Source organism: Balaenoptera borealis (genome assembly GCF_965194805.1).
Source record: "Balaenoptera borealis genome assembly, chromosome: 16".
NCBI lineage: Eukaryota > Metazoa > Chordata > Mammalia > Artiodactyla > Balaenopteridae > Balaenoptera > Balaenoptera borealis.
In genome coordinates this window covers 67943283-67967817 of record NC_138872.1, presented here as the reverse complement: position 1 = coordinate 67967817, position 24535 = coordinate 67943283, and the positions used below count along the sequence as shown (strand labels likewise).

The 24535-nt window shown below is 42.2% G+C and overlaps 1 protein-coding gene across 3 annotated transcripts in view; it reads right to left on the bottom strand.

Annotated features, from left to right (window-relative positions):
• The window catches only part of SCNN1B (sodium channel epithelial 1 subunit beta), a 75788-nt gene that overhangs the window by 19999 nt on the left and 31254 nt on the right, over nt 1-24535 (bottom strand). For all 3 annotated transcript variants that reach the window (XM_082362496.1, XM_082362495.1, XM_082362497.1), the window contains exons 2-3: nt 9685-10003; nt 7029-7305 (exon numbers count right to left, since the gene is read on the bottom strand). In XM_082362496.1, the coding sequence (XP_082218622.1) occupies nt 7029-7305; nt 9685-10003 (596 nt within the window). The remainder of the gene's footprint in view (nt 1-7028; nt 7306-9684; nt 10004-24535) is intronic.

Sequence of the window (24535 nt, the reverse complement as noted above, 5' to 3'; positions counted from 1 at the left end):
CTCACCTCAGGGAGATGATACTACTTAAGACTCACTCTCGGGACTTCCCTGGTGGCACAGTGGTTAAGAATCCTCCTGCCAATGCAGGGGACACGGGTTTGAGCCCTGGTCTGGGAAGACCCCACATGCCACAGAGCAACTAGGCCTGTGCGCCACAACTGCTGAGCCTGAGCTCTAGAGCCTGCGAGCCACAGCTACTGAGCCCACATGCTACAACTACTGAAGCCCACGCACCTAGAGCCCGTGCTCCGCAACAAGAGAAGCCACTGCAATGAGAAGCCCGCACACCGCAACGAAGAGTAGCCCCCGCTCGCTGCAACTAGAGAAAGCCCGCATGCAGCAACAAAGACCCAATGCAGCCAAAAATAAATAAATAACTAAATAAATTTATATATATATAAAAAAAAATGACTCACTCTGTCCCGGGCTCTGTTCTCAGGACTTTTTTTTTTTTGGCCACACCCCATACCTTGCAGGATCTTCGTTCCCTGACCGCGGATGGAACCTGGGTCCCCTGAAGGGGAAGCTTGGAGTCCTAACCACTGGACTGCCAGGGAATTCCCAACTCAGGGCTTTAGTTCTATTACCTCATCAATTCTCACAGCAGCCCTGCCCCATCATCATGAAGACACTGAGGTCCCCAGCCCACTTGCACACCCACACAACATGCGCTCACACACACACGTGGGGCCTGACGCTGAGAGCTGGTGCAGCCACCAGGACCACGCCTACTTTACAGATGAGGAAATGGACACAGGAAGCCTGCTAACTGCACCAAAAAGTAGTAGGGCATTGGGTCAGAGCGGGCACTGGGCCTCTGGAGCCTCGTGCTGTTTGCTGGTTTGTGTGGAGAGGTGGTGGGGCTGGATTGTGGAAGTCCTGACCACATGGGGGGCACGGGAGGCAGTGGCCTCCTTCTGGGGAGTGTCTAGCCCCAGCCTGGGTCCCCAAACAAGGCTGATCATCAGAATCACCATGGAGCCTATTAACAAGACAGATTCCTGGGTCTGGGCCCAGAACTGCCCATTCAGATTCTCCAGGAATGGGGCCCAGGGATCTGAGCAGTTACAGAGCTCCCAGGGGATCCCGGGGCACAGACAGGGAACCTTCTTCCTACTGCTGCCTTGCGGGCATCCCAGCATCCCAGTTATGCTTTGGCAATGACTGTACTGCAGAGCTGTGGTTTTTCACCTGTCTGATATTTATGCCTCTGTCTTTTGATAGTAAGACTTAATTCCTCGTTGCTGCTGCTGTTGGCTGAGAAACATCTCTTTGTTCACAGAAAACGAGATTATGTTCTTACCAAAAAAGATGAAACCAGCTGGGTTACTTTCAAAAGACAACCAAGTGAGCACTACAGACTAATGAGTAGGATCAATAAGAACGTGATTTTGGCAATTTTAACGTTGATAAGTTCTGCATTTCTGCTGTTTCAGTTGTACTACTACAAGCACTATTTATCAGCAAAGACTTTGAATGCTCTTCTGTCAAAAATAACAGCCGTAGGGCTTCCCTGGTGGCGCAGTGGTTGAGAATCTGCCTGCCAATGCAGGGGACACGGTTTCAAGCCCTGGTCTGGGAAGATCCCACATGCCGTGCAGCAACTAGGCCTGTGAGCCACAATTGCTGAGCCTGTGCGTCTGGAGCCTGTGCTCCTCAACAAGAGAGGCCACGATAATGAGAGGCCCACGCACTGCGATGAAGAGTGGCCCCCACTTGCTGCAGCTAGAGAAAGCCCTCGCACAGAAACGAAAACCCAACACAGCCACAAATAAATAAATAAAATAAAAATAAATTAATTAAAAAAAAATTAAATACAAAGAAAATATTAAAAGCAGCAAGGGAAAAGCAACAAATAACATACAAGGGAATCCCCATAAGGTTAACAGCTGATCTTTCAGCAGAAACTCTGCAAGCCACAAGGGAGCGGCAGGACATATTTAAAGTGATGAAAGAGAAAAACCTACAACCAAGATTACTCTACCCAGAAAGGATCTCATTCAGATTCAATGGAGAAATTAAAACTTTCACAGACAAGCAAAAGCTAAGAGAATTCAGCACCACCAAACCAGCTTTACAACAAATGCTAAAGGAACTTCTCTAGGCAGGAAACACAAGAGAAGGAAAAGACCTACAGTAACAAACCCAAAACAGTTAAGAAAATGGTAATAGGAACACACATATCGATAACTACCTTAAATGTAAATGGATTAAATGCTCCAACCAAAAGACACAGACTGGCTGAATGGATACAAAAACAAGACCTGTATATATGCTATCTACAAGAGACTCATTGCAGACCTAGGGACACATACAGACTGAAAGTGAGGGGATGGAAAAAGATAGTCCATGCAAATGGAAATCAAAAGAAAGCTGGAGTAGCAATTCTCGTATCAGACAAAACAGACTTTAAAATAAAGACTATTAAAAAAAAAAAAAGACTATTACAAGAGACAAAGAAGGACACTACATAATGATCAACGGATCGATCCAAGAAGAAGCTATAACAATTGTAAATATTTATGCACCCAACATAGGAGCACCTCAATACATAAGGCAAATGCTAACAGCCATAAAAGGGGAAATCCACAGTAACACAATCATAGTAGGGGACTTTAACACCCCACTTTCACCAATGGACAGATCATCCAAAATGAAAATAAATAAGGAAACACAAGCTTTAAATGATACATTAAACAAGATGGACTTAATTGATATTTATAGGACATTCCATCCCAAAACAACAGAATACACTTTCTACTCAAGTGCTCATGGAACATTCTCCAGGATAGATCACATCTTGGGTCACAAATCAAGCCTTGGTAAATTTAAGAAAATTGAAAACATATCAAGTATCTTTTCCAACCACAATGCTATGAGACTAGATATCAATTACAGGAAAAAATCTGTGAAAAATACAAACACATGGAGGCTAAACAATACACTACTAAATAACAAAAAGATCACTGAGAAATCAAAGAGGAAATAAAAAAATACCTAGAAACAAATGACAATGAAAACACAACGACCCAAAACCTATGTGATGCAGCAAAAGCAGTTCTAAGAGGGAAGTTTATAGCAATACAATCCTACCTTAAGAAACAAGAAATATCTCAAATAAACAACCTAAGCTTACACCTAAAGCAATCAGAGAAAGAAGAACAAAAACCCCACAAAGTTAGCAGAAGGAAAGAAATCATAAAGATCAGAGCAGAAATAAATGAAATAGAAACAAAGAAAGCAATAGCAAAGATCAATAAAACTAAAAGCTGGTTCTTTGAGAAGATAAACAAAATTGATAAACCATTAGCCAGACTCATCAAGAAAAAAAGGGAGAAGACTCAAATCAATAGAATTAGAAATGAAAAAGGAGAAGTAACAGCTGACACTGCAGAAATACAAAGGATCATCAGAGATTACTACAAGCAACTATATGCCAATAAAATGGACAACCTGGAAGAAATGGACAAATTCTTAGAAAAGCACAACCTCCTGAGACTGAACCAGAAAGAAACAGAAAATATAAACAGACCAATCACAAGCACTGAAATTGAAACTGTGATTATACATCTTCCAACAAACAAAAGCCCAGGACCAGATGGCTTCACAGGCGAATTCTATCAAACATTTAGAGAAGAGCTAACACCTATCCTTCTCAAACTCTTCCAAAATATAGCAGAGGGAAGAACACTCTCAAACTCATTCTACAAGGCCACCATCACCCTGATACCAAAACCAAAGATGTCACAAAAAAAGAAAACTACAGACCAACATCACTGATGAACATAGACGCAAAAATCCTCAACAAAATACTAGCAAACAGAATCCAACAGCACATTAAAAGGATCATACACCATGATCAAGTGGGCTTTAACCCAGGAATGCAAGAATTCTTCAATATATGCAAATCAATCAATGTGATACACCATATTAACAAATTGAAGGAGAAAAACCATATGATCATCTCAATAGATGCAGGAAAAGCTTTTGACAAAATTCAACACCATTTATGATAAAAACTCTCCAGAAAGTAGGCATACAGGGAAATTACCTCAACATAATAAAGGCCATATATGACAAACCCACAGCCAACATTGTTCTCAATGGTGAAAAACTGAAACCATTTCCACTAAGATCAGGAACAAGACAAAGTTGCCCACTCTCACCACTATTATTCAACATAGTTTTGGAAGTTTTAGCCACAGCAATCAGAGAAGAAAAAGAAATAAAAGGAATACAAATCAGAAAAGAAGAAGTAAAACTGTCACTGTTTGCAGATGACATGATACTATATATAGAAAATCCCAAAGATGCTACCAGAAAACTACTAGAGCTAATCAATGAATTTGGTAAACTGGCAGGATATAAAATTAATGCACAGAAACCTCTTGCATTCCTATACACTAATGATGAAAAATCTGAAAGAGAAATTAAGGAAACACTCCTATTTACCATTGCAACAAAAAAGAATAAAATACCTAGGAATAAACTTACCTAAGGAGACAGAAGATCTGTATGCAGAAAACTATAAAACACTGATGAAAGAAATTAAAGATGTGATACAAACAGATGGAGAGATATACCATGTTCTTGGATTGGAAGAATCAACATTGCGAAAATGACTATACTACCCAAAGCAATCTACAGATTCAGTGCAATCCCTATCAAACTACCAATGGCATTTTTCACAGAACTAGAACAAAAAATTTCACAATTTGTATGGAAACACAAAAGACCCTGAATAGCCAAAGCAATCCTGAGAAAGAAAAACGGAGCTGGAGGAATCAGGCTCCCTGACTTCAGACTATACTACAAAGCTACAGTAATCAAGACAGTATGGTACTGGCACAAAAACAGAAATATAGATCACTGGAACAGGATAGAAAGTCCAGAGATAAACCCACACACATATGGTCACCTTATCTTTGATAAAGGAGGCAAGAATATACAATGGGGAAAAGACAGCCTCTTCAATAAGTGGTGCTGGGAAAACTGGACAGCTACATGTAAAAGAATGAAATTAGAACACTCCCTAACACCATACACAAAAATAAACTCAAAATGGATTAAAGACCTAAATGTAAGGCCAGACACTATAAAACTCTTGAGGAAAACATAGGCAGAACACTCTAAGACATACATCACAGCAAGATTCTTTTTGACCCACCTCCTAGAGAAATGGAAATAAAAGCAAAAATAAACAAATGGGGCCTAAGGAAACTTAAAAGCTTTTGCACAGCAAAGGACACCATAAACAAGACGAAAGACAACCCTCAGAATGGGAGAAAATGTTTGCAAACGAAGCAACTGACAAAGGATTAATCTCCAAAATATACAGGCAGCTCATGCAGCTCAATATCAAAACACCAAACAACCCAATCCAAAAATGGGCAGAAGATCTAAATAGACATTTCTCCAAAGACGATATACAGATTGCCAACCAACACATGAAAGGATGCTCAACATCACTAATCATTAGAGAAATGCAAATCAAAACTACAATGAGGTATCACCTCACACGGGTCAGAATGGCCATCATCAAAAAATCTACAAACAGTAAATGCTGGAGAGGGTGTGGAGAAAAGGGAACCCTCTTGCACTGTTGGTGGGAATGTAAATTGATACAGCCACTATGGAGAACAGTATGGAGGTTCCTTAAAAAACTAAAAATAGAACTACTATATGACCCAGCAATCTCACTACTGGGCATATACCCTGAGAAAACCATAATTCAAAAAGAGTCATGAACCACAATGTTTACTGCAGCTCTATTTACAATAGCCAGGATGTGGAAGCAACCTAAGTGTCCATCGACAGATGAGTGGATAAAGAAGATGTGGCACATATATACAATGGAATGTTACTCAGCCATAAAAAGAAATGAAATGGAGGTATTTGTAGTGAGGTGGATGGATCTAGAGACTGTCATACAGAGTGAAGTAAGTCAGAAAGAGAAAAACAAATACCGTATGTGAACACATATATATGGAATCTAAAAAAAAAAAAAGGTTCTGAAGAAACTAGGGGCAGGACAGGTATAAAGATGCAGACATAGAGAATGGACTTGAGGACACAGGGTGGGGGAAGAGTAAGCTGGGGTGAAGTGAGAGAGTGGCATGGACATATATACACTACCAAATGTAAAATACATAGCTAGTGGGAAGCAGCCGCATAGCACAGGGAGATCAGCTCGGTGCTCTGTGACCACCTAGAGGGGTGGGGTAGGGAGGGTGGGAGGGAGATGCAAGAGGGAGGAGACATGGGGATATATGTATATGTATAGCTGATTCACTTTGTTATAAAGCAGAAACTAACACACCATTGTAAAGCAATTATAGTCCAATAAAGATGTTAAAAAAAAAAAAGAAAGACTTAATTCCTCCTTCAGGAAGCACCCCTTCCCCCTGGCTCAGTCCATGTGGTCTGATAAAGGCTGACATCATCCTCAGCTCCAGGGTACATGATCCAGGACTGGCCAATCATGAAAGCCTGTCCTCCAGCTCACAGTGATTGGTTTAGGGGTGAGCATGTGACCTGATGATCAGTCTCAGGACTTCTACTGGGGCAATTAGGAAAGAAGAGCTTTGTTTCTGGGAAGAGTGCTAAGCTTGTGGGATGTATGTCTGGCATTGCCAGGGTCTTCCATGTGGAGAGAGCCAGCCAGAGAGCAAAGCCAGCTGAGAGAAAAGATGAACCTAGGTGGAGAGAGATGGACCCCTGATGACAGCATCTGAACGCCTGGATCCAGCCACATCTCAACTTAATACACCCCTGGACTTCTCATTTTGTGAACCAAGGAATTCCCTGCTTTGCTTAAGCTAGTTTGAGCTGGGTCACTGGCATCCAAAAGTGTCTTGACTAACATACCAACTATTTCTAATTTTAAAAAAGCACTGCAAACATACAAAATAGGCACTGGCTCCAGCCTGGTTTTCCCCCAGCAAGACCCAGATTATTTAAAGAAAGAAACTCCCATCAGCCTCACTAGTTAGGGCCCATTGTTTGACCTGTGCCTGGGGCCCACTTACTAGTCTCATGGCTACTTTGCATCCTTGGGCACTGCAGGTCCTTCCTGGTGCTGGGCTGCTGCTTGCTGAGCCATTGTAGTTGTCCTCAAAGAGGTCAAGAACCACCGGGTGATGGGGGTTCTGCTCATTGATAAAGACCAGGGGCATGTAGTTCCAGATGGTGAGGTTCAGGGCCCTGGTGGCGTTGCCATGGCTGAGCTCAGGGCCCAGGATCCTCTCCAGGACTGCCTCCATCAGTTCATCCAGGTCCTTCAGCAAATGCTTGACTTTGGAGTACCTGTGCGGGAGAGAGGGCAAGTCAGGGAGGCAAGAGGCAGCTTCAAAGCAGAACGACTGGAGTCTGGGATCCCCTCCTACTCCAGTGTGGCTGCCACCACATGTGAGAAGAATGCTCCTCCACCCCAAGCACCCACCTCTCTATCTACCCACCCAGGCATCCCTGCATCCTTCCACCCACCTGCTCACTCATTCATTCACCCAGTACTTGGTGAGCATCTACTATGTGCCAAGTACTGTGCAAGGCACAGAGGATATTATGGCAAACAAGACAGAATGGTTCTTTTTCCTTATGAAATTCACAGGCTAGTGGGAAAGGATCCTAAGAGCTCACAGTTACTGATCACTTACCACGTGCCAGGTGCTAGGTGCTTCCTACATATTTTTATTTAATCTTTGCCACAATTCTATAATCATCCCCACATATGGATATAGAAACTCTGGGAGTTGCTGTGATTTCCTGAGCTCATCCCACTGATGAGGCCGCAGAGCTGAGATTGGAACCTGGGTTTGGTGGGCTCCAGTAGGTGTGCTGTGTAGGCATGGGGCTCTGACTTCTCCCTCCCAGGAGGGATAGAGAATGTTGGGGGAGGGGCAGGTCTGTGATCTGAGGTCCTAATTCTCCAGCAGCAATTTGGGGAACAGGAGCCAGTTTCAGGAGGGAGAAGGCAGATGGGACTGTGGGGCTGGGATCCAGGATCTTCTCTCAGCCCCTGAGGCTCCCATATTGGAAATGGTGACCAGTCAGTCTGGCAGAAATGTGTCCACACCAGCGGGTGTTCCCACCAGGCACTGGGTGGGGGCCCCAGGCCCTGCACCCCAGTCACTCCAAAACCCAATTTATCCAAGACCTTGCCCCAGAGTGTGATCTCCAGGGTGGTGTGTATCAGCTCTGGCTGGAGGACTTCCTGCAGGAGACAGCACTAAACCCTGGACACAGGCCCAAGTCCTGGTATGAAGGTGTACACCAGCCAGAGCTGACACCAGCCTCAGATGCTGATACAACCTGTATCCTGACCATCAGACCAGCTGCCTCTGTGCACACAGGGAGAGGAGGATTGGGTAGGTGGCGGGCTGCGGGGTAGGGGCTGCTATTACAGCCTAGATGTCCACAGCTCCTGTTGAGCTTGGTAAGTCCTGTGTTGGAATTCATGGGCTCCGGGTTTGAATTCCGGCATGCCACTTAATATCTGTGTGACTTAACCTCTGTTAACCTTTCTGAGGCTCTGTTCTCTCATCTACAAAATGGGGGGGATTGAAATATTTACCCTAGAGGGCTTTTGGAGGATTCAATTAGGTGATGCTTATAAAGCAGGGTGTGTTATTATTATAATTATTAAGAGTTTTTTCAAGTAGCTTCAAAGACCACCCAAGCAAGGAAGAGCAGCCCTATTACTAGAAAGAAGTGACTTTCTGATAGCTGGAAATGTAATCAGGAAATATGAATTCCCTTCCAGGACCTTCTTTTGGACAAGAACGTTCCCTGAGACTCAGACATGCTGGCCCTTTTGTCAAGTCCTTGAATGCACCAAGCTCTGTCTCACCTCAGGACCTTTGCATGTGCTGTGTCCTCCACTTGGGGCATTCTCTTCACTCTGCCCTGGCTAACTTCTACTCATTCCTCAGGGCATTTTTCTCTGACTGACTGTCTGCCTTTCCTCAACCCTGACTAGGTTGGGTGTCCTTGGGTGTCCCCTTCCTAGGCCTTGCCATCACGTGGTTAAACAGTGGCAGCTCTAGAGTCAGATCAGGCCTGGATTCAAATTCTACAGTTGCTCACTGTGTGTCTCTGGGCAAGTTCCCTCACTTCTCTGAACCTCCATTTCCTGACCTATGAATTGGGGCTACTATAGTAGTGCCCACCCCTAGGGTGGTTGTATGGATTAGAATGACATGAATTACCCAAAGAACACTCAACACGCTGCCTGGTGTTTCATAAGCACTCAATGTATGGTTGCTATATATATATTTTAATCCTCACAATTACAATGAATTCAATATTTATGGAAAAAAAAGATTAATGTCTGTTTTCTCTGGTAGGCTGTGACGAGGGCAGGCATGTTGTTTTAGTTACTGATGTATTCCTGGTGCCTAGAACAGTTCCTGGCAATAGTAGGTGCTCAATAAATACACATTGAATCAATAAATAGGCACTGGCATGCCTGAAGGCAGGGACTACCAGGTATTTTTTGAGGTTCTTTTTAAGCCTAGGAGGTTTATGAATTTTGAATCTTACTTGCTACAAAGGGATGAAAGCAAAGAGGGAAAAAGAAAGAGAGAAAGGGGAAAAAGGGAAAGAAGGAAGGAGAGCTGGAAGGAAGGGGAAAAAAAGAAGAAATGCAGCCCCACTGAGACCAGCCGCGCTCCAGGGACCACCTACTGGAAGGGGCTGGTGTTGCAGATGGTGACAGCGGGAAAGTCCATAGCCTTGAAGCCGATGGAGAGGGAGACGCTGACCTCCCAGCTCAGGTAGGTCCTGATGAAGACACCCCATTGCCAGCAGACGAGGGAGGTGAAGAGCAGGGTGAGCACGAACCACATGGCCTTCTTCTTGGGCCCCTCGCAGATGATGCGTTTGGGGCCATGGGTGTTGGTGTTGTCACAGTACCACACCAGCAACTCCTTGTATGTGTAGCCGGGGCCCTTCTGCAGCCGGTGCAGGCACTTGAGCAGGTACTTCTTTATGTGCATCGTGGCTCCTGCAGATACACCCCGGAGCGCCACTTCAGATACCACACCAGCCTCCTGTCCCAGGATCTCCCAGTCGTGGCCAGAGCATGGGCACTGGGGACAGGAAGGCCCTCTTTCTATCCCTCCCTCCCTTCCTTCCTTCCCTCTTGCCATTTATCATCCATCCATCCAACCAACCCCAAAGCATTTATTGAGTGCCTACTGTATGCCAGGCACTGAATTAGCCCCTCTGGACTCAATGATGAGCAAAATGGACAAGGTTTCTTCCCTCTGAGAATTTCCAGCTTCGTGCACAAGTTACTTAAACTCTTAACTCCTCAGGTTCTCCGTGTGCAAAACGGGGACAACTGTACCTAGTTTTTATAGGATTGCTGAGAGGGTAAAATTAGGTGATACATAAAAAGTGCCAAGTACAGTGCCTAGCACAGGCTAAGTGCTCAATATGTTAGCTACCATTATTACCAGCTGTGAGTGCTGAGACAGAGGTCAACCAAACGGTTACAAAATGTGATAGCAAGGATTGGGACCCTGAGTACCCAGAGGCAGTAGCGGGCAGTGGTTAAGAATGAGGACTCTGGAGCGAAACGTCTGGCTTTGAATCTCGGCTCTGCCACTTTCTAGCTGTGTGACTTTGAGCAATTCATTTTCTCAGTGCCTCAGTTTCCTCATCTTGTACAATGGGGATAATAACGGTCCCCACCTCACAGGGTTGATGTGAAGACTGAAATGAATGAGAATATGTAGAGTGTGGATTAATGCCTGGCACCTGTCAGCTACTGTTATTACAAAGCGGGGGGGGGGGCCCGAAGTCTGGGAGTCCTTGGAGGAGTTGAGTTAAAGGACAGAAGATGAGTGGTGGCGGGAGGGGGAGGGGACAGCAGGAGCAGAGGCCGATCGGGAGGGAGCCTGGGGACATGCACAGAGCTGGCCGCGCAGGGCCTTGTGGGCCATGTTAAGGAGTGGGGTTTCAATCCTAGGACAGTTGGAACCTGTGGAGACGAGATGCTGTCAATTCTGCGGCCTGAAAAGAGCGCCCCAGCTGCTTGGTGGAGACGGACTGGAGCGGGGTGAGGGTGGTTCCAGGAGTGCTGGGTGCTAGCTGTGGGTCAGCCAGGAATGCTTAACCTTTCTGAGGCTGTTTCCCACCTGCGTGAGCAGACAGGGTTCTTGTGACGTTAACCAAGATAGTTGTCAAAGAGCCTGGCACATGATGGCTCTCAGGAAATACCCGTTTCCTCCTTCCTTCTGCCCATATACAGAGCCAGAACCTGCTGAAGGAGCACCCCAGCCCTATCCCTGGAGCCCCAACTGGCCAAAGGCCACCTCCTTCGTGAAGCTGTCCTGACTCCCTGGCTGGAATGAGCCCTGCCCCCCTCTGAGAGCCTCTGCCTTTCTGGGGGCTCTGTGGTGGGCAGGGTGTTGCCTGCTTCCCATCACCCTCTCCCCTTGCTTGGATGTTTCCTCGGGTGAACCCCTCCCCCAGTCTCAGTTGGTGTGAGTGGCCAGGCTACCATCCCTAGCTCTGGGGGGGGGGGGTGGTGGGCTCACATGACCCCAGTTTGGACCATTAGACTCAATTCTGTTACTTTATGTTGGAATAATTGAGGAAGAGACCTCCTTTCTAGCTAAGACTACTAAGCTGGCGGTATTTGGCATCACAAATGGGGAGACCGCCTGAGAAGAAAGCCAACACAGAGGAAAGCAGAGCCACAAGATGGAGACAGATTTCTGACAACATCGTTTGAACACCTGGATCCAGCCATTCCTGAAGGCTTTTATTCCCGGACTCAGCAGATATGGGAACCAATAAATTTTCCTTCTTACTTATGCTGATACAAGCTGGATGTCTATCATTTGCAACCAACAGAGAAAGAAATTCTCCTCATTTTACTCTGTGTCATAGTTGCTTGTCCTGTGGCTTCTCACTTCCATGAGATCATAATCCTCCAGAAGGTAGCAGCACTGTATTCCCGACAAGCCCAGCACAGCACCTAGAACACCACTGAATATCGAAATGAATAATGCCAGACCTTCATATCTAAACAGAGATCTTAAACTTACCCAGGCATGTTCACTCCTGACCTAACTGTCTGACACAGTAACATTCCTCACCTGCCTGGCCAAAGCATTAAGGGCTTTACTCTCTTAACACCACTACCTCTGCTCTCTGATGGAAATCAAGCTCCATGTGCCTGTCCAGGCCATCATAGCTGCAGGACAGATGTTCATAGACTAACCCAGCCCCCACCTTTCCCCAGAGGACCCAGTCCCTGCTCTGGGATAATAAAGTAATAATAACTATAATAATAACAACTATGAGAGCAACATTAAAGTACTAAGTGTTTACCATGATCCAGGAACTGCAATGTGCTTCATATGTTACTTCATTCCTATACATTTTTATCCACAACCTTAAACTTGGAAAGAACTGGGGCTTCATCTGTCTTGTATAGTCCAACACCCCAAGGCCCAAGAGGTGAAGAGCACATTAGGCTCCTATAAATAGTGGAAGAAATAGATCAAGGGCCTCTCTGATATCTACCCTCTTCCATTCTAGTTTAACCATTCTGATTCAGTCAAAAAGAAAGTTTTAGGTCCTTAACATCCATCTAACCCCCCTAATCTCCCAGTTTAACAATGAGGCCTCAGGCTCGCTCAGAGCCCTGTCAGGCAACGGTATCTGTAACAACAACCTTCTGTTTTCACTGGGTTTCTTTTTAAGAGGGATCTTCTATTTATGGCAAGAGACACTGGCTTTCGCTTTAGGTTCATAAATACACTTAAGTTAAAAAAAAAAAAAAGACCTGAGATTGGTTCAAGATGGCGGAGTAGAAGGACGTGCGCTCACTCCCTCTTGCGAGAGCACTGGAATCACAACTAACTGCTGAACAATCATCGACGGGAAGACACTGGAACTCACCAAAAAAGATACCCCACATCCAAAGACAAAGGAGAAGCCACAGTGAGACGGTAGGAGGGGCGCAATCACAATAAAATCAAATCCCATAACTGCTGGGTGGGTGACTCACAAACTGGAGAACAATTATACCACAGAAGTCCACCCACTGGAGTGAAGATTCTGAGCCCCATGTCAGGCTTCCCAACCTGGGGGTCTGGCAACAGGAGGAGGAATTCCCAGAGAATCAGACTTTGAAGGCTACCGGGATTTGACTGCAGGACTTCGACAAGACTGGGGGAAACAGAGACTCCACTCTTGGAGGGCACACACAAAGTAGTGTGTGCATCAGGACCTGGGGAAAGGAGCAGTGACCCCATAGAAGACTGAACCAGACCTACATGCTACTGTTGGAAGGTCTCCTGCAGAGGCAGGGGGTGGCTGTGGCTCACAGTGGGGACAAGGACACTGGCAGCAGAAGTTCTGGGAAGTACTCCTTGGCGTGAGCCCTCCCAGAGTCTGCCATTAGGCCCACCAAAGAGCCGGGTAGGCTCCAGTGCTGGGTCGCCTCAGGCCAAACAACCAACAGTGAGGGAATCCAGCCCCACCCATCAGCAGACAAGCGGATTAAAGTTTTACTGAGCTCTGCCCACCACAGCAACACCCAGCTCTACCCACCACCAGTCCCTCCCATCAGGAAGCTTGCACAAGCCTCTTAGATAGCCTCATCCACCAGAGGGCAGACAGCAGAAGCAAGAAGAACTACAGTTCTGCAGCCTGTGGAAGGAAAACCACATTCACAGAAAGATAGACAAAATGAAAAGGCAAGACTTCCCTGGTGGCGCAGTGGTTAAGAATCCGCCTGTTAATGCAGGGAACACGGGTTCAAGTCCTGGTCCAGAAAGATCCCACATGCCGCGGAGCAGCTAAGCCCGTGCGCCACAACTGCTTAACCTGCCCTCTAGAGCCTGCAAGCTGCAACTACTGAGCCCGCACACCTAGAGCTAGAGCCCGTGCTCTGCAACAAGAGAAGCCACCGCAATGAGAAGCCTGTGCACCACAACAAAGAGCAGCTCCCACTTGCCGCAACTAGAGAAAGCCCACGCACAGCAACAAAGACCCAATGCAGCCAAAAATAAATTAAAAATAATAATGAAAATAATAAAATAAATTAAAAAAAATGAAAAGGCAGAGGACTCTGTACCAGATGAAGGAACAAGATAAAACCCCAGAAAAACAACTAAATGAAGTGGAGATAGGCAACCTTCCAGAAAAAGAATTCAGAATAATGATAGTGAAGATGATTCAGGACCTCGCAAAAAGAATGGAGGCAAAGATTGAGAAGATGCAAGAAATGTTTAACAAAGACCTACAAGAATTAAAGAACAAACACCTAGAAGAATTATAGAACAAACAAACAGAGATGAACAATACAGGAATTGAAATGAAAAATACAATAGAAGGAATCAATAGCAGAACAACTGAGGCAGAAGAACGGATAAGTGACCTGGAAGACAGAATGGTGGAATTCACTGTCGTGGAATAGAATAAAGAAAAAAGAATGAAAAGAAATGAAGACAGCCTAAGAGACCTCTGGGACAACGCTAAATGCAACAACATTCGCATTATAGGGGTCCCAGAAAGAGAAGAGAGAGAGAAAGGACCCGAGAAAATATTTGAAGAGATTATAGTTGAAAACTTCCCTAACATGGGAAAGGAAATAGCTACCCAAGTCCAGGAAGTGCAGAGAGTCCCAGGCAGGATAAACCCAAGGAGAAACACGCTGAGACACATAGTAATCCAATTGACAAAAATTAAAGACAAAGAAAAATTATTGAAAGCAACAAGAAAAAATGACAAATAACATACAAGGGAACTCCCATAAGGTTAACAGCTGATTTCTCAGCAGAAACTCTACAAGCCAGAAGGGAGTGGCACGATATATTTAAAGTGATGAAAGGGAAGAACCTACAACCAAGATTACTCTACCCAGCAAGGATCTCATTCAGATTTGATGGAGAAATCAAAAGCTTTACAGACAAGCAAAAGCTAAGAGAATTCAGCACCACCAAACCTGCTCTACAACAAATGCTAAAGGAACTTCTCTAGGCAGGAAACCCAAGAGAAGGAAAGGACCTTCAAAAACAAACCCATAACAATTAAGAAAATGGTAATAGGAACATACATATCAACAATTACCTTAAATGTGAATAGATTAAATGCTCCAACCAAAAGACACAGGCTTCCTGAATGGATACAAAAACAAGACCCATATATATGCTGTCTACAAGAGACCCACTTCAGACCTAGGGACACATACAGACTGAAAGTGAGGGGATGGAAAAAGATATTCCATGCAAATGAAAATCAAAAGAAAGCTGGAGTAGCAATTCTCATATCAGACAAAATAGACTTTAAAATAAAGACTATTACAAGAGACAAAGAAGGCTGGGCTTCCCTGGTGGCACAGTGGTTAAGAATCTGCCTGCCAATGCAGGGGACACGGGTTCGAGCCTGGTCTGGGAAGATCCCACATACCGCGGAGCAACTAAGCCCGTGAGCCACAACTACTGAGCCTGCGCGTCTGGAGCTTGTGCTCCGCAGCGGGAGAGGCCGTGACAGTGAGAGGCCTGCGCACCGCGATGAAGAGTGGCCCCCGCTTGCTGCAACTGGAGAAAGCCCTCTCACAGAAACGAAGACCCAACACAGTCAAAAATAAATAAATTAATTAATTAATAAAAAAAAAAAAAGACAAAGAAGGACACTACATAATGATCAAGGGATCAATCCAAGAGAAAGATATAACAATTGTAAATATATACGCACCCAACACAGGAGCACCTCATTACATAAGGCAACTGCTAACAGCTATAAAGGAGGAAATCGACGGTAACACAATAATAGTGGGGGACTTTAACACCTCATTTACACCAATGAACAGATCATCCAGACAGAAAATTAATAAGGAAACATAAGCTTTAAATGACACAATAGACCAGATAGATTTAATTGATATTTATAGGACATTCCATCCCAAAACAGCAGATTACACTTTCTTCTCAAGTGCACACGAAACATTCTCCAGGATAGATCACATTCTGGGTCACAAATCAAGCCTCAGTAAATTTAAGAAAATTGAAATCATATCAAGCATCTTTTCTGACCACAACGCTATGAGATTAGAAGTCAATTACCAGGAAAAAAACGTGAAAAACACAAACATATGGAGGCTAAACAATACGTTACTAAATAACCAAGAGATCACTGAAGAAATCAAAGAGGAAATCAAAAAATACCTAGAGACAAATTACAACGAAAACACAATGATCCAAAACCTATGTGATGCAGCAAAAGCAGTTCTAAGAGGGAAGTTTATAGCAATACAAGCCTACCTCAAGAAACAAGAAAAATCTCAAATAAACAATCTAACCTTATACCTAAAGGAACTAGAGAAAGAAGAACAAAAAAACCCAAAGTTAGTAGAAGGAAAGAAATCATAAAGATCAGAGCAGAAATAAATGAAATAGAAACAAAGAAAGCAATAGCAAAGATTAATAAAACTAAAAGCTGGCTCTTTGAGAAGATAAACAAAATTGATAAACCTTTAGTCAGACTCATCAAGAAAAAGAGGGAGAGGAGTCAAATCAATAAAATTAGAAATGAAAAAGGAGAAGTTACAATGGACACAGCAGAAATACAAAGTATCATAAGAGACTACTACAAGCAATTCTGTGCCAATAAAATGGACAACCTGGAAGAAATGGACAAATTTTTAGAAAGGTATAACCATCCAAGACTGAACCAGGAAGAAATAGAAAATATGAACAGACCAATCGCAAGTAATGAAATTGAAAGTGTGATTAAAAATCTTCCAACAGGGCCTGCCCTGGTGGCGCAGTGGTTGAGAATCTGCCTGCCAATGCAGGGGACACGGGTTCGAGCCCTGGTCTGGGAAGATCCCACATGCCGCGGAGCAACTAGGCCCGTGAGCCACAACTACTGAGCCTGCGCGTCTGGAGCCTGTGCTCCGCAACAAGAGAGGCCGCGACAGTGAGAGGCCCGCACACCGCGATGAAGAGTGGCCCCCGCTTGCCGCAACTAGAGAAAGCCATCACACAGAAACGAAGACCCAACACAGCCAAAAATAAATTAAAAAAAAAAAAACTTCCAACAAACAAAAGCCCAGGACCAGATGGCTTCACAGGTGAATTCTATCAAACATTTAGAGAGAGCTAACACCTATCCTTCTCAAACTCTTCCAAAAAATTGCAGAGGAAGGAATAAGCCCAAACTCATCCTATGAGGCCACCATCACCCCGATACCAAAACCAGACAAAGATACTACAAAAAAAGAAAATTACAGACCAATATCACTGATGAATATAGATGCAAAAATCCTCAACAAAATACTAGCAAACAGAATCTAACAACATATTAAAAGGATCATACACCATGATCAAATGGGATTTATCCCAGGGATGCAAGGATTCTTCAATATATGCAAATCAATCAATGTGATACACCATATTAACAAACTGAAGAATAAAAACCATATGATCATCTCAACAGATACAGAAAAAGCTTTTGACAAAATTCAACACCCATTTATGATAAAAACTCTCCAGGAAGTGGGCATAGAGGAAGCCTACCTCAACATAATAAAGGCCATATACGACAAACCCACAGCAAACATCATTCTCAATGGTGAGAAACTGAAAGCATTTCCTCTAAGATCAGGAACAAGACAAGGATGTCCACTCTCGCCACTATTATTCATAGTTTTGGAAGTTTTAGCCACAGCAATCAGAGAAGAAAAAGAAATAAAAGGAATACAAATTGGAAAAGAAGAAGTAAAACTGTCACTGTTTTCAGATGACATGATACTATACACAGAGAATCCAAAGATGCCACCAGAACTACTAGAGCTAATCAATGAATTTGGTAAAGTTGCAGGATACAAAATTAATGCACAGAAATCTCTTGCATTCCTATACACTAACAACGAAAGATCAGAAAGAGAAATTAAGGAAACAATCCCATTAACCATTGCAACAAAAAGAATAAAATACCTAAGAATAAACCTACCTAAGGAGGTAAAAGACCTGTACTCAGAAAACTATACGACACTGATGAAAGAAATCAAAGATGACACAAACAGTTGGAGAGATATACCATGTTCTTGGGTTGGAAGAATCAATATTGTGAAAATGACTATACTACCCAAAGCAATCTACAGATTCAATGCAACCCCTATCAAATGACCAGTGGCATTTTTTTACAGAACTAGAGCAAAAAGTCTTAAATATGTATGAAGACACAAAAGACCCCGAATAGCCAAAGCCGTCTTGAGGGAAAAAAAGCGGAGCTGGAGGACTCAGACTCCCTGACTTCAGACTATACTACAAAGCTACAGTAAGCAAGACAATATGGTACTGGCACAAAAACAGAAATATAGATCAATGGAACAGGATAGAAAGCCCAGAGATAAACCCATGCACCTATGGTCAAGTAATCTATGACAAAGGAGGCAAGGATATACAATGGAGAAAAGTCAGTCTCTTCAATAAGTGGTGCTGGGAAAACTGGACAGCTACATGTAAAAGAATGAAATTAGAACACTCCTTAACACCATACACAAAAATAAACTCAAAATGGATTAGAGACCTAAATGTAAGACTGGACACTATAAAACTCTTAGAGGAAAACATAGGAAGAACACTCTTTGACATAAGTCACAGCAAGATCTTTTTTGACCCACCTCCTAGAGTAATGGAATTAAAAACAAAAATAAACAAATGGGACCTAATGAAACTTACTTTTGCAAAGCAAAGGAAACTACAAACAAGACAAAAAGACAACCCTCAGAATGGGAGAAAATATTTGCAAACAGCTAATGCAGCTCATATTAAGAAAACAAACAACCCAATCAGAAAATGGGCAGAAGACCTAAATAGACATTTTTCCAAAGAAGACATACAGATGGCCAAGAAGCACATGAAAAGCTGTGCTCAAATTTCAAAGTTCAACATCACTAATTATTAGAGAAATTCAAATCAAAACTACAATGAGGTATCACCTCACACCAGTTAGAATGGGCATCTGTTGCACTGTTGGTGGGAATGTCAACTGACACAGCCACTATGGAGAACAGTATCGAGGTTCCTTAAAAAACTAAACATAGAATTACCATATGACCCAGCAATCCCACTCCTGGGCATATACCCAGAGAAAACCATAATTCAAAAAGACACATGCACCCCAATATTCATTGCAGCACTATTTACAATAGCCAGGTCATGGAAGCAACCTAAATGCCCATCAACAGACGAATGGATAAAGAAGATGTGGTACATATATACAATGGAGTATTACTCAGCCATAAAAAGGAACAAAACTGGGTCATTTGCAGAGACGTGGATGGACCTAGAGACTGTCCTACAGAGTGAAATAAGTCAGAAAGAGAAAAACAAGTATTGTATATTAACGCATATATGTGGAACCTAGAAAAATGGTACAGATGAACCGGTTTGCAGGGAAGAAATAGAGACACAGATGTAGAGAACAAACGTAGGGACACCAAGGCGGGAAAGTGGCAGGGGAGGTGGTGGTGCTGGTGGGATGAATTGGGAGACTGGGATTGACATATATACACTAATATGTATAAAATAGATACCTAATAAGAACCTGCTGTATAAAAAATAAAATAAAATTCAAAAAAAAAGAGAAATAGGTTTAAAGAAAATTATTAATTACAAACAATAGTAATACATACAACAAAAACTGTGACAATGGTAGGCAAATAACAGAAGTTTGCTGAGTACTGCCTTATATCCTAACCAGTTTGGGACATTAGCCAAGTTAAAATCAATAAGTGCTATAAATCACTTTATGTTGTTCTTGTCAGATTTCACCACCAGGGTGATAGATGGTCTGTGTTTGGAATGTATACACCGCTTGTGCAGAAAGGTTTGAATCAGCTTACAGCTTAAACCAACCCAAACAAGCCAAGTGGAGATTGAGTCCAGGTATGGACTCAGGAAGAGTGGACACTGTCATGCTTCGAGAGTCACAGATCACTATCTACAACTTGACCCCGAACTCGTGGAGAACATTCCTGGCAACAAATGCAAAAACAATAAATGTTGTGTACAACCGTTTCTGTTTTCTTATAAGAGAAAATACCTGCTCACTTTCAGAGATAAATTGTACCTGAGATTTGACTCAGTGTCCTGGGGGGAAGGATAGTGGGAACCAAGTGGAGACTGAGTCCACGTATGGACTTCGAGGGGTTACAAATGGATGACCCGTGAGCTGTATTGGATTTGCAAAAGTTTTTTGTTGTTGTTAGCACAGTTTTTTTTTTTTTCTGTGTGAAGCTGAATTTATTTCATGTACTCCAAGCAAAATAGTATTTTCCAACACAATAAATACCAAAACAGATATGGCAATATATTAAACAAGACGTTAAAGAGATTTGGTGAAAATAAAAACCAATGCCACTTTTCTCATTAAATTTTTGTGGGTTTGAAAAAGATTTTTTTTAACATCTTTATTGGAGTATAATTGCTTTACAATGGTGTGCTAGTTTCTGCTTTATAACAAAGTGAATGAGCTATACATATACATATATCCCCATATCTCTTCCCTCTTGCGTCTCCCTCCCTCCCACCCTCCCTATCCCACCCCTCTAGGTGGTCACAAAGCACCGAGCTGATCTCCCTGCACTATGCGGCTGCCTCCCACTAGCTATCTATTTTACATTTGGTAGTGTATATATGTCCATGTCACTCTCTCAATCTGTCCCAGCTTACCCTTCCCCCTCCCCGTGTCCTCAAGTCCGTTCTCTAGCAGGTCTGCGTCTTTATTCCCGTCCTGCCCCTAGGTTCTTCATGACCTTTTTTTTTTTTTTTTAGATTCCATATGTATGTGTTAGCATACAGTATTTGTTTTTCTCTTTCTGACTTACTTCACTCTGTATGACAGACTCTAGGTCCATCCACCTCACTACAAATAACTCAATTTTGTTTCTTTTATGGCTGAGTAATAGTCATTGGGTACATGTGCCACATCCTCTCTATCCATTCATCTGTCAATGGACACCCAGGTTGCTTCCATGTCCTGGCTATTGTAAATAGAGCTGCAATGAACACTGTAGCACAGTATTTTTAAAAATATAACTCATCCATTTAAAGTGTAGATTCAGTGGATTTTAGTATATTCACAGAGTTGTTCATCCATCACCACAGTACATTTTAAAACATTTTCATCTCCTCCAAAAGAAACTCTGTACCCATTACCAGTCACTTCTCACTCCTTCCTCTACCCTCCCCCACCCCAGGCAATCACTAATCTATTTTCTGTCTCTATAGATTGCCTATTCTGGATATTTCATATAAATTTCACATAAATATATTATGTGGTCTTTTGTGACTGGTTTTTCACTTTGCATAATGTTTTCAAGGTTCCTCCATGTTGTGGCATGCATCATTACTTCATTCCTTTTTATTGCCAAATAATATTCCATATTATGGATACACCACTTTTTATGTATTCATTCATCAATTGATGGACATTTGAATTGTTTTTACTTTTTGGCTATTATGAATAATACTGCGGTGAACAATCATGTACAAGTTTTTGTGTGGACATATGTTTTCCTTTCTCTTGGGTATATACCTAGGAGTGGATATACCAACTGGACCATATGGTAATTCTATGTTTAATCTTTGGAAGAACTGCCAGACTGTTTTCCAAAATGGCTGAACTATTTCACAATTCCACCAGCAGTGTATGAGGGTTCCAATTTCTCCACATTCTCTATAACACTTGTTATTATCCATTAATATAGTAGATGTGAAGTGGCATCTTACTCTGGTTTTCATTAGCATTTCCTGATAGCTAATGATGTTAAACGTCTTTTCATGTGCTTATTGGCTATTATATCCATTATATGGCCAATATATCTTCTCTCAAGAAATATCTATTCAAATCCTTTGCTTATTTTTTAATTGGGTTATTTGGCTTTTTATTATTAAGTTTAAGAGTTATTTACATATTCTGTATACAAGTCCCTTTTCAGATATAGGGTTTGCAAAAATATTCTCCCGTTCTGTGGGTCATATTTTCATTTTCTTGACGGTGCCCTTTGAAACACAAAAATGTTTAATTTTGATGGTGCTCAACTTGTCTATATTTCTTTTGTTGTTTAGGATTTGGTGTCATATCTAAGAATTCATTGCCTAAGTCAAGATCATAAAGATTTATTCCTATGATTTATTCTAAGAGTTTTATGGTTTTAGCTCTTACATTTAGGTCTTTGATCCAGTTTGAATTAATTTTTGTATATGGTGTGAGGTAGGGGTTCAGTTTCATTCTTTTGCATGAGGATAACCACTTGTCCCAACACCAAGACTATTCTTTCCCCTATTTAATTGTCTTGGTGCCCTTGGTGGTTTAAAAAAATATATTTAATTTAAAGAAAACCTGAATAAATGAAGAGATATAACATATTCCTGGATCAGAAGACTCAATGTTGTTAAGATGTCAATTAACCTCAAATCAATCTCTAGAGTTAATTCAATCTCAATCAAAATCCCAGCAGACAGTGTGTAGAAATTGACAAGCTAATTCTAAATATTATATGGAAAAGTAAAAAAACTAAAATAGAAAAAAAAACTTTTGAAAAAGAGGAGCAAAATTGAAGGATTTATACTATCTGATATCAAGACTTACTATCAAGTATAATAATCAGAACAGTGTAATACTGGTGTGGTGATGGACATATTAATCAATGGGATATGATAGAGTCCAGAAATAGACCTACAAAGGTGCCAAGGTAATTCATGCAGAAAGGATAGTCGTTTCAACAAAACATGCTGGAACAATGGATACCCATATAAGAAAAAGGAATCTCAACTCCTATCTCACACTAGATACCAAAGTTAACTTGAAATGGATCAGGGACCTAAACACAAGAGCTAAAACTGTAAAACATCCAGAAGAAAGTATAAGAGAAAAATCTGTGCAATCCTGGGGTAGGCAAAAGACTTTCTAGATAGAACAGTAAAATCATGAATAATAAAAGGAAAAAAAAGATTTGTCCTTTATTAAAATTAAATCTTCTGCTCTTCAAAACACTGTTAAGAAAATGAAAGAGCAAGTCACTGGGAGAAAATCCTTGTAGTAATATGACTGACAAAGAATTTGTATGCAGAATACATAAACAATCCTTGCAACTCAATAATAAGACAAACAACCCAACCCCCGCAATGAAGGGCAAAAGATTTAAAAACACACTTCATAAAAGAAGATATATGAATGGCTCATAAGCACATGAAAAAACGCCTAACATCATTAGTCACTGGGAAAATGCAAATATAAACCACAATGAGATACCATTTCCCACCCACGAGAAGGACTGACAGTATCTAGTGTTAGCGAAGATGTGAGGCAATCAGAACTCTCCTACATGACTGGATGGAATGCAAAATGGTACAGTCACTTTGGAAAACAGTTTGGCAGTTTCTCATAAAGTTAAATGGGTACTTATTATATGACCTTTCAGGTCCACTCTTATTTATCCAAGAGAACTGAAAACATATTTTCACACAAAGGTGTGTACATATATACTCACAGCAACCTTATTCATTAATAATCCCAAACTGGAAATAAGCAAGTGTCCACCAACAGGTGAGTAAATAAACAAATTGTAGCATATCCATACAATGGAATACTGTTCAGCAATAAAAGGAACAAACTATTGATTCATACAACAACATGGATGGATAGTTTTTTAAAAAGCCATTATTCTGAGTAAAAGAAGCTAGACACAAAAAAGTACACAAGAAATCAGAAAGATCTGGTAATTGTCCCCACATGGCAGTTTCTGTTCGAAATGACTAGTGGCTGCCCTCCTTAGATGGAGACTGTGCTCCCCAGTTCACCCCAATTCTCCCCATTCTCTATTTTCTTATACTCAGCCCACATCACTCGTTTTTTAACTCCTGCCTTGGCTTATGCGGACATCTGACTTTGTGACCCCTATAAATTACAGGTCAGATGCTTTCATTAAAATCCCCTGTATTTATTTTTGCAGCAAAACCTCAATTATCCAAGGTTATCAGGGAATAAGAGTTCTGGGTAGCTGGATTTTTATAGTTAATTGAAGGTTAACCTGAAAATGGGTTGGACTCTGGTTATTGAAAAATCTTTCATGTTTCTGCCTCGTTAGCCCCAGAGCATGACTGACTCTTTGTTCTTGAAAACTTAGCCAGGTCAGAGCCATTGATGGGGCTCACTGTACCAGGCTGGAGATGGTGAAGGAGAGTTTTAGGGGGGGCAGTCAGAATCTCCCCAGGGACCAGGACATATCCTCGACATCATTTCTACTTATAAATGCAAATGTGTGCATTCCAGACACCTAGATTTTGGTCTCTAAATACCATTCCCGACTAAAGGGAACCAGGGCTTCTTAGAAAAATGGCTGATACGAGTTTTGGTGCAGGAAATGTACAAGATGAGTCTGAGATCTCTTACCATACCAGAAAGCAAAGAAAGCTATCAAAGACTACTGGGTCGGTTAAAATGATGCTCAAATTGTCCCATCTTACTGGCAAAGATGGGACAATTTGAGCATCATTTTAAA